This window comes from Myotis brandtii, unplaced genomic scaffold (genome assembly GCF_000412655.1).
Source record: "Myotis brandtii unplaced genomic scaffold, ASM41265v1 scaffold1496, whole genome shotgun sequence".
Lineage (NCBI taxonomy): Eukaryota > Metazoa > Chordata > Mammalia > Chiroptera > Vespertilionidae > Myotis > Myotis brandtii.
The window spans coordinates 15,167-25,495 of record NW_005355398.1 but is presented as its reverse complement, the minus strand read 5'-3'; the positions used below and the strand labels follow the sequence as shown (position 1 = coordinate 25,495).

Genomic DNA, 10,329 nt, shown 5'->3' with positions numbered 1-10,329 from the left:
CCCTGACGGGCCACGCTCCCACCCCCGGGCCCTCGGCGCCTCCTCCGGTACCCCGTGAGCGGCCCCGAGTCGAAGAGCACCCAGCCCGCCCGGCTCTAACGCCCTCCCGCGAGAACCTTCACCTGCACGAGCCTTCCCTCCTTGCGACAGCCTCGTTCACCCGGGAGACACTGACTTCCGTCTCTCAGCGGAAGCGGAACCTCTTATCCCCTCACGTCCCGCCCACCCTCAGCGGGATAGTCCAATAAGCAGGACCCGCCTCCTCCTCCAACATCTCTGTGCGCATGCGTACTCTCATGGGGCGGGAAGGGGAGGGGAGAAGGGAGGGGAGCCCACGGGAGTTCCGCAGTGCGCCTGCGCGTGGGCTCGAGCGCGAGAGAGTACTATTTTTCTGTATTTCCCGCGTTTCGGGGGCGTTGGGCCCGGCCGGTCCCGAGCTGGAAAGGTCTCCTGTCCTCGGTCGCAGTATCTTCCTGGGGGTGTCTCACTTGCCTTTCCCGATTCAAGCCCCAGCCCCTCGAAGCCCACCCAGCTCTCCCCACGTGGGACACATTAAACTATCCCGGTGCTGGGGACTCTTTCCCCCTCCCCACGCGGGAGTCTATGCTTTTCTTCAATTTCCACCTTTGCTATAAAAAATAAAACAGCCCTGACCGGTTTGGCTCAGTGGATAGAGCATCGGCCTGCGGACTCAAGGGTCCCCGGTTCGATTCCGGTCAAGGGCATGTACCTTGGTTGCGGGCACATCCCCAGTGGGGCGTGTGCAGGAGGCAGCTGATCCATGTTTCTCTCTCATCGATGTTTCTAACTCTCTATCCCTTTCCCTTCCTCTCTGTAAAAAATCAATAAAATATTTTTTAAAAAATAAATAAAAATAAAAAATAAAACAAAATAAAATATCCCGGAGCTAAGGAATTGCAAATACTGGCATGGCTGGATCAGGGGGAGGGGGGAGCTTGTAAGACGCTGTTCTCCAACTTTAACAAGAACCTTTGGATCTTGCTACAATTCTGCGTTTGATCATTGGTGACCTTGATAAGGACTGTTTCATTGGAGTGTTCAGGAAAATAACTTGCAATATGTATGTCAAATGGACCTATCTCCAAGGTTTCCACGAGGGGGCAGTGTTACCCCTGGAAGTGCCTTTCTGGAAGCCCCCTTCTCAGTGCAGGTTACAAACCTGAACACACACAGGTGGGGTCGTACAATGACCTGCTGCCTTGCAACTTGCTATTTCCACTGAATGGTCAGTACACATACAGATAACGCTTGTTTTCAGTAGCTACATAATTCGTGGTGCCACTCTGCCATGGCATATGGACAATGCTCTATTTGCGGAAGGGTACTTTTCCCTGCCTCCTTCCCTTCCTTCACAGCTTTATTGAGATACTAGAGGCCCGGTGCACGAATTCGTGCACAGGTGGGGTCAGGTGGATGGGGCTGGGATGTTGGGGCAGGCTGGAAGGCAGATGTGGCGGTATAGCCGGCTGCAGGCAGTTGGCTGGCCGGCCCCGCCCCCTGGCCGAACTCCCCATGGAGGGGACAATTTGCATATTAGCCTTTTATTATATAGGATAATCGACAGACCATAAGCTGCATGTATTTAAACTGACATTTTATGTCTTGACATATGCGTATACACGTGAAACTGAACAGTCAAGATAGTGAGCCCTAACTGGTTTGGCTCAGTGGATAGAGCGTCGGCCTGCGGACTAAAAGGTCCCAGGTTCGATTCCGGTCAAGGGCATGTACCTTGGTTGCGGGCACATCCCCAGTAGGAGGTGTGCAGGAGGCGGCTGATCGATGTTTCTCATCGATGTTTCTGACTTTCTGTCCCTCTCTCTTCCTCTCTGTAAAAAATCAATAAAATATATATTTTTTAAAAAGATAGTGAATGTTTCTATCACCCCAAGAAGTTTCCTCCTGTTTCTTTGTAGTCAGTTCCTTCCCTGCCCCTAGCCCCTGGCACCAACTGGGGGGAGGGGGGTGTCCCTCAGCCCAGCCTGCACCCTCTCCAATCTGGAACCCCTTGGGGGATGTCGGACATCCCTCTCACAATCCAGGACTGCTGGCTCCCAACCGCTCGCCTGCCTGCCTGCCTGATCACCCCCTAACCACTCTCCTGCCAGCCTGATCGACACCTAAGTGCTCCCCTGCCAACCCGATCACCCCCAACTGTCCTCCCCTGCTGGCCCAATTGCCCCCAACTGCCCTCTCCTGCCGGCCTGGTCGCCCCCAACTGCCCTCCCCTGCTGACCATCTTGTGGTGGCCATCTTGTGATGACATGAGGGCAGCCATCTTGTGACCACATGGGGGTGGCCACCTTGTGCGAGTGTGTGATGGTGAATTTGCATATTACCTCTTTATTATATAGGATACCAGCCTGTTTATCCTTTCAACTACTGCTGGACATTTGGGATGTTTCCAATTTTGGGACAATGATGAATAGAACTACTATGAATCGTCTCATTCAGATCTTTGTGGAGATACTCATTTTCATCTTCTACTCTTTTATTTTTACACTGAAATATGTGATCCCTCTGGCATTTATTCTAGTATATGGTTGGAAGTAGGGGTCAGGCTCTGTCTTCCGGGCAAATCAACAAGGCAAATTATACATTTTCTGTAAAGTAGCAATACCACCTTCAACCTACATCATGTTCTCGTGTGTTCTTGGAATTTCTGGATTCCCTCTGGACATTTTCCTGAAGCCAATGTCATGCTGGTTTTTATATTTTTTAATATTTTTAGCCGTAGCCAGTTTTGCTCAGTGGATAGAGTGTTGGCCTGAGGACTGAGGAGTCCCGGGTTCGATTCCGGTCAAGGGCATGTACCTTGGTTGCGGGCACATCCCCAGTGGGGGGTGTGCAGGAGGCAGCTGATCAATGTTTCTCTCTCATGGATGTTTCTAACTCTCTATCCCTCTCCCTTCCTCTCTGTAAAAAATCAATAAAATATATTTTTTTAAAAAAAAGCAAAGCAACAAAAAGTACCACATTGAAAAAAATCTCTTAAAAAATCTTTTTAAAATATATATTTTTTATTTTTAGAGAGATAGGGAGAAGGAGAGAGGAACATCATTGATCGACTGCCTCCTGCACACACCCTTGCTGGGGATCGAGCCCGAAACCCGGGCATGTGCCCTGACCAGGAATCAAACCAATTGAACTGGTAAACTCTTGGTTTCTGGGTCAAGTTGACTCAACTGCTGAGCCACACCACCTGAGAGCTTTGCTTAATTGTAGCAGGGCAGTGCTGTGCTGTTTTGATGACGGTGCATTTTGCTGTGTGGTAAGGCAGGTCTCTTACCTTCTGATTCATGATTCTTGGAAGCTGGTGAGGGGGTGGGTGTGGCCTGACTCCCTGGAGACAACCTGTTGCTGCTTGAGGGTGATGGTGCCCGTCTGGCTCTCTGCGTGCAGAGTGGAGAGGGGCCTGATAATATCCGTGATGATGGAGTCAGAAGTGGTTGCTTAGGAAGAGTGAGAAGAGTAGTTTCTGCAACTGCCCTTGGAGCCCTGTCATCTTAATCCTTGCAGATGAGAAGGCATCTTTCTAACCATGGCTGTGTGCTGATTGGCATAGTTCCTGGAGCCGGACCGAAGCTCCCTGAGCGTGACTGTCTACCCTGCCTTGTTCTTTTGGGTGCTCCCGTGTCCCCAGCTCTCTGCAGAGGACTCGGTCTTGGTGCTTGGTAGAAGTACTTGGCCGTTGTGGAGGAGGGGGCCACCCCCACCCCTGCCACTCACTCCCTGTGTCAGCTTTGATGTGTCACTTCTCCTTTCCAAGCTCTGGGCCCTGTGAACCAGGACATTGGGCTAATTCCACGCTTTAGGCCCTGCCAACAGGACATTGGGCTGACCTCTGATTCAGACCCCTTCCTGCCCAGAGCCTCTGAGTCAGTGGAAGAGGCAGGGTGGCTGTGAGCTGCCGGGACTGTCGCGGTTAAGATTGAGAGTCTGCCAACTCCTAGGCATGACCTTGGGCATGTAATCTGTTCAGTTTCTGTAACGTCCTCTGAGAAGCAAGGTTGATTATGGCCTTTCCCTCAAGGGTCAGGATTAGAAGTGATTTTTTTTTTTTTTGGCATAAAGCTTGGCTGGTAATAATGCCAGCTGGGTAAACTCAGTTGGAAAGTACTTAGGGCTGGTCTTTGGGTAAGGTCGCTTTGCTTAATTTTAGCAGTAACACGTGTATCTTGTAACAAATTCAACGCTATGGACAACTCTTAAGTAGCCCATGGAAGGTGCCCCTTCCCCGAGGTCCTCTCCCAGCAGTGACCTCAGTTACTTTTTGTCTAGGGCCAGCGGTTCTCAACCTGTGGGTCACGACCCCTTTGGAGGTCGAACGACCCTTTCACAGGGGTTGCCTAAGACCATCCTGCATATCAGATATTTACAATACGATTCATAACAGTAGCAACATTACAGTTATGAAGTAGAAACGAAAATAATTTTATGGTTGGGTCACAACATGAGGAACTGTATTTTAAGGGCCAGAAGGTTGAGAACCACTGGATGCTGTTGTCGTCCCTGCCCTGTAGCAGCTGAAGCAGCAGTTGAGGGCGGACCAAAGAGGTTTCGGTGACTGGCCTGGAGCTGGATGGCTCCGGCTGTCTCTGGGTGGCTGTTACTCAACTCTCCCCAAAGGGGAACTGGGCTTCTCTGCAGCCTTCAGCTTTCGGCATTCACCATAAGAGACAGGCCTGAGCCCTGCCGGGTAGCTCAATGGCTAGTGTCGTCCTAATACACCAGTGTTGTGGGTTCGATCTCAGGGCAGGGCATGCAAGAAGCAACCAGCGACTGCATAGATGACTGGAACAACAAATTGATGTTTCTCTCTCTCCCTCTCTCTCCTTCCTTCCCTCCCACTCTCTCTCCCTCTTCCTAAAACCAATCAATCAATCAATCAAAAATGTTTTTTAGCCCTAGCCGGTTTGGCTCACTGGATAGAGCGTCGGGCTGGGGACTGAAGGGTCCCAGGTTCAATTCCGGTCAAGGGCATATACCTTGGTTGCAGGCACATCCCCAGTAGGGGGTGTGCAGGAGGCAGCTGATCGATGCTTCTCTCTCATCGATGTTTCTAACTCTCTATCCCTCTCCCTTCCTCTCTGTAAAAAAGTCAATAAAATATATTTTTTTAAAAAATAAATAAATAAATAAATGTTTTTTAAATCCTCTTTAAAAAGAAAAAGAAACAGGCCCTCAAACAATTCCACTTCTGAACTTTTTTTTTACATACATATTTGCACAGATGCACAAAAGCCTGGGCCCAGGAATGCATACAGTTCCACAGCTAGGTTGGTAAAAGGAAAAGATTGGAGATTTCACCGGGGCCCCAGCAAGGAACCGGTGACCTAGGTGGAAGCTCCATGCCTGTTAAAAGGAACAGCAGCAGAAAAAGAAAAAGAAAAAGAACAAACAAAAAAAAGAACAGCAGTCCTGCTCTTCGGAATGTGTCTTGTTTATTCTACAAACATTCCTGCTCATGCAGGAAACAGGGGCAGGGTCATTGGTTGCAGCGTTGTTCGAGGAGAGCAATTGGATGTGATCCTGGCAACCCTTAGCTTAGGAGATGGCTGGTCAGATAGGCAGTGGATCAGGCACACAGTGGGGCCTCCGTAGCCGCAGAAAGAGCCGGAAGCCACGGAGAGCAGATAGGCAGATCTCCAGGTGTAACAGGCAGGGACAGGAAAGTGCAGAGAAAACCTTTGGGATGTGGGACATGCTTATTCCTGTATCTAAATTGTGGTAGGTGTTTATGGTATTGTATGCTTTAATTTATTTTTTTTAGAGTGAGGAAGGGAGAGGGATAGAGAGACAGAAATATCGATGAGATCCTGCCTCCTGTAGGCCTCCTACTGGGGATCGAGCCCCAAACCCAGGCATGTGCCCTGACTCGGAAACCGATAACCTCTTTATTTCTTGGGCGGATGCTCAACCACTGAACCACACCAGCCTGACTGGAACTGTATGCTTTTAAATGTGTCAATTACACCTAAATAAAGTTGGTTTGAAAAAAAAACACACACACACACACACACAAAACAGCCAGGTGCAGATCAGTGAGAAGGGAGACAAAAGCATTCACATTTGCCTTTATTTGCATAGAGACATACGGAAGGAAACAAAGCCTTTATAAAAAGTTGCTTCTTTTTAGGAGAGGGGGCAGGAAAGACAGGGAGGTGGGTGGGCGACTTCACCTTGCTATAAACTTTAGGTTTTAGAGGCATACGACCTTATTAGCAGTTTCATGTTGAAATGAACAAAAGGAGTGTTCTGTTACGGACAGCTTAGTTGTGGTTAAGTAGAAAGAAGAGTCGTGGTTAACTAGAAAGCGGGTGCAGAACTGTGTGGGCGCGGTGTTGTCTTGCATAAAGAGGGATGTTTTGCTGGTGGAGGCACCAGTGACGGGGGTGGCTGTCCCTAGGGAGGTGGCTGGGAGAGGAAGGCTTGTTTTGCACCATTTTTTCCCCCCGTTTGGTCTTTTTGTGTGCGTGCGTGTGTGCAGCAAAGCAAGCAAGAATTTATTGACCGCAGCAAAAGCACCCTCAGGACAGTGAAACAAGGAAGGGCTGGAGGAGGCACTTTTGCAAGGCTCACTGGGAAGGCAGAGAAAAGGGGGCTGAGACAGGTGCAGGGGGTTAGCCTGGGACGAGCTGCTGCTAGTTGCTCCCCTGGTTGCAAGTCTTGTGGGGTCCCTTAGCGTTTAGGAGAAGCCTATCTGTGGGGAAGAGGAGGAAGGGAATGGTGCGCCCTGTTCAGTCCTTCCTTAAAATCATATCCATGTAGGGGGCCAGCTGGCTGTGGATGGGGCTGAGAGATGGAGTTACAGGCCAGCAAGGGGTGGGGGGCAGACACTCTAGAACCCAGGTGATGCAACTCGCCAGGGTCAGGAAAGGGACATTTGCAGTCTTGCATCTATTTTTTTTTTCTTAATGTTTTTATTGGTAACGATTTTTTTTTTTTTTTTTAGAGAAAGAGGAAGAGAAAGGAAGGGAGTGGGGGGAAGGAAGTGAGAGAGAGGGAAACATTGATGAGAGATAAACACTCATCGGCTGCCTCCTGCATGCTCCCCACCGGGACAGGCAACCCCCGGCATGGGCCTTAACCAGGAACGGAGCTGGCGACCTTTTGGTGCGTAGGACGACGCTCAACCAACTGAGCCACACCGGCCAGGGCACGTCTATTCTTTTATTGAATATTTGGCAGTGATGGAAGGATGTCAGGTTCAAGGGCGTGGTTCCTGCTCAGCAGAACCACAGGCCCCTGAGAAGTCCTGCCCAGGGGCGGGGGTCCAGGGGGGCCCACCACCCGCCTGGCAGGGAGGTCTCTCTGCCTCCGGCCCCTCACAAGTGCTCGAGCCGGTCTTGCCTGGGCAGTTTGGTCTTGAAGAGGGACTTGCCCGAGGCCTCGATGTAGGTGATGCTCATCTCTTTGGGGCTGATCTCCACGTAGGTGAAGCCGCCCAGTGAGTCCTCCACCCCGTAGTGGAAGCGCAGGTAGCCGCTGGGAACCTTGCGAAAGTGCCTCTTCGAGGGGTCCATGAAGTTACCAGCCCCGCTCAGTATGTAGCCGATGCCGTTCTCATCCTGAAGGTACTGTGGATGGAGGACTCGGGGTCAGGGGAGCCCCCAGCCCCTCAGTGAGGCCGACCACGGGCTCTGTGCCCACCGCTCTTGAGCTCAGGGTCTCCAGTCACTTTGGGCAAAGCAACATAACCCCCCTGTGGGCCTGTTTCCCCACCTGTAGGAGTGTACTGATCCTACTTCACAAGTCTGCACTGAGTAAGCTACGGGCAACTGGTAGCCATTATGATAGCTTTTGGGGGACTTTGGCCTGTTTCCCTGGTTAAAGACCATAGAGTTTGAGGGAGAGTGACATTTGGGAGAACCCCAAACAGCAGGAGGATCCCAATGTGCCATGTGGCACATCCACTGGGGGGGTGGCCCCTGACCTCACCCGACCCCACCTGCAGGTCCCTCACCTGTAGGTTGTGGTCGTGGCCACTCAGGTAGGCGGTGACCTTGTACGTGGCCAGCAGTGGCTGCAGCCGACGGACCAGGCAGTGGGTGGGCCCGTGCTCGGCAATGGACCAGACCGGGTAGTGGCCGGCCACCAGCACATAGTCCTCCTTGGCCGCCGCCAGCTGCTTCTTGAGCCAGGACAGCTGTGTGCGGGCCATCTGCGGGTCGCGGGGCCGCTGCGGCTGCTGGCTGAGGAAGTCGTCCGAGTTGCCGCACAGCGTCACGGTGTCCAGCATGAAGATGGCCACGGTCACATTGGACTGTGGGATCTTGAAGCGCAGGCGGTAGTAAGGGCTGGGGAAGTTCCTGTGGAGGGCACAGGGGTGGTGTGCACACACGTCGGGTGGAGAGGCCCCAGGGTCCGCTCAGGCCAGTGGGCCCCCCTGTTCCCCTGAGCGAGGCTTGGGGGACGGGTGGGGAGCAGGCTCACCAGCGTTTGGAGATCCCGGAGTAGGCGATTTGTGCTGAGACATTGCCCAGATGGTCATGGTTGCCAGCCAGCACGTACCAGGGCACATTGCGGAGGGCGGGGTCAGAGAACACATCCTCAAAGGTCTCCTGCAGCAGACAGAAAGGGCACCCCCACCCCGTGGTCAAGCAGCCACCCCAATGCCCCCACCAACTCAGGAGCCGAGGACAAGAGAGACCCTGAGAGCTCTAGGTCCCCACAGGTGTCTGCTTCCCTCTGCCTCCTTCAGAGTCGAAAAGTTGACCACGGCTTCCCCAGGTGCCCCCACCCCCACTCCAGGGCCACACACCTGGAACCGCTTGTCGTAGGCATCATGCACGCCGGTGAAGTAGAAATTGTCCCCCAGCGACAGGATGAAGTCTGTGCCTAGGATCTTCGCCGTCCTGGCAATCTCCTTGGCGTTGGCCGTTTCCCGGGCTGTGTAGAACGGGGCATTGGGGACCCCGCCCCAGTCACCCACAGCCACAAAGCGCAGGATGGGGGCAGTGCCATCAGCCGGGGGCAGCACCAGCAAGGCTTGCAGGACGAGCAGCACCGTCCTTGTGTCCATCTGGGAGGCGAGAGACAGGTTTGAATTGGGGGGCAATTCTAGTGGAATTCTGCTTCTGGGGACCTGGGCTGAAGCGTGGGCAGTAGGCTCTTGAGACACCCCCTTGCCCTGCTGTGGCCCAGCGGACACCCCCCGGGTGCCCTAGTTCCCGGACTTCAGGGCAAAGTTGGCTGGGAGGGTGAGCGGGTAGGTGGCGTCCGGCCAGGGGCCGGGAGGGGTGGCCACGCAGGCCCAGTCTGCCCTCCCTCATCCGGGACCCAGCACTCACCCTGGCGGAGGCACTGGCCAGCCACTTGGCACGGTCCAAGGGGCAGTTGCGTTACAGGGCAGGACTGGCCAGGTCACCGAGCCTTTATTCTCTGGGGCGGAAATGGATCATTCGTGAGGATGAGGCAGTTTCTCCAGGGCTGTTCCAGAAGCCCTCCCCTTGGGTCATGTGAGCCTTGGAGTTCCCCAGCCACCGGCAGTGGATGGGTGGGGGTCTGGCACACAGTGTAGCCCCACCTACCACCGCCGGCACGGCCTCTGACCTGGGAGCTTGTCTGTGCTGTGGGCCCGAGGTGCCGCTACTGCATTCTGTGTGCGCCCCAGCCAGACACATCTGGGTGTCCGCGTCCTGCCCGTGTCTGGGTGTCTGCGTCCTGCCTGTGTCTGGGTGCCGTGTCTGGGTGTCCGCGTCCTGCCCTGTCGGTGTGTCTGAGCTGCTGAGGTCACACGTCTGCCGTGTGCCTGGGAGTCCCGTGTCCCCCAGCAGGCGAGGCCCAGGTGTCTGTGAGGTGCCAGAAGTTGTGGGGGATGACTTGGGAGTCCCTGTTTTGTGCCTGGGTGGTGGTGTGTGCCTGCACTGTGTCTCTAACGTGAGTTGTGTGTGTGGTGTGTGTGGTGTGTTTGACAACATCTGAGAGTGTGTCCTAGGGTCACCCCCCTGCCCCCCAACAGCAGGGTCGCCCTTTTCCAGGAAGTCCTGCCCACACCTTCCTCCCCTCCCCTCCCCGCCCCCATTCCTGCAGGAGGAACCAGGCGGAGGCAGCTGATGGCGCTGCATGTGACCTCGGGCTCCCAACCCTCAACCCCCGCAGCCGGCGGGGAGGCTCTCCCAGCAACCCCAGCCCCTGGGACAGGCGCGGGGCCCCAGCATGTGTGCTTACCCTCACTCCCGGTCTCCCTCTTCTGGCCGGATCGGTCCCTGCACACTCCCCCGCAGGGTGCACAGGGCCCCTGGGTCACCCCGCACGGCTGGCCGTCCCCCCGCAGCCCAGGGTCACAGGAAGTGGGTGCCCAGG

At 54.1% G+C, this 10,329-nt stretch overlaps 2 protein-coding genes across 3 annotated transcripts in view; both read right to left on the bottom strand.

Annotated features, from left to right (window-relative positions):
* ELOF1 (ELF1 homolog, elongation factor 1) overlaps window positions 1-215 on the bottom strand; it is a 6,520-nt gene extending 6,305 nt beyond the window's left edge. The window contains exon 1 of the mRNA XM_005861357.2: window positions 123-215. The gene's annotated coding sequence lies outside the window, so the exon portion shown is untranslated. The remainder of the gene's footprint in view (window positions 1-122) is intronic.
* A 6,964-nt stretch (window positions 216-7,179) lies between these two features.
* Window positions 7,180-10,321, bottom strand: ACP5 (acid phosphatase 5, tartrate resistant). 2 transcript variants are annotated; one of them, XM_005861354.2, is made up of 6 exons: window positions 10,195-10,321; window positions 9,315-9,405; window positions 8,786-9,046; window positions 8,458-8,585; window positions 7,988-8,333; window positions 7,180-7,601 (listed from the first exon to the last, which is right to left on the bottom strand). In XM_005861354.2, exons 3-6 carry the CDS (start codon window positions 9,044-9,046, stop codon window positions 7,350-7,352), a joined length of 987 nt encoding a protein of 328 aa, XP_005861416.1. In that variant the 5' UTR covers window positions 9,315-9,405; window positions 10,195-10,321; the 3' UTR covers window positions 7,180-7,349. The 2 variants fall into 2 exon arrangements, with proteins under 2 accessions (XP_005861416.1, XP_005861417.1); XM_005861355.2 differs by lacking the exon at window positions 10,195-10,321 and adding an exon at window positions 9,577-9,819.
* Between the last annotated feature and the right edge of the window lie 8 nt (window positions 10,322-10,329).

Bases quoted from the DNA above. Each gene is read 5' to 3' on its own strand.
- ACP5 (XM_005861354.2), bottom strand. From the start codon at position 9,046: ATGGACACAAGGACGGTGCTGCTCGTCCTGCAAGCCTTGCTGGTGCTG. The intron at 8,586-8,785 runs GTGTGTGGCCCT...TGTCTGCTGCAG, and splicing joins CCTACGACAAGCGGTTCCAG to GAGACCTTTGAGGATGTGTT. The intron at 7,602-7,987 runs GTGAGGGACCTG...CTCCATCCACAG, and splicing joins GCCACGACCACAACCTACAG to TACCTTCAGGATGAGAACGG.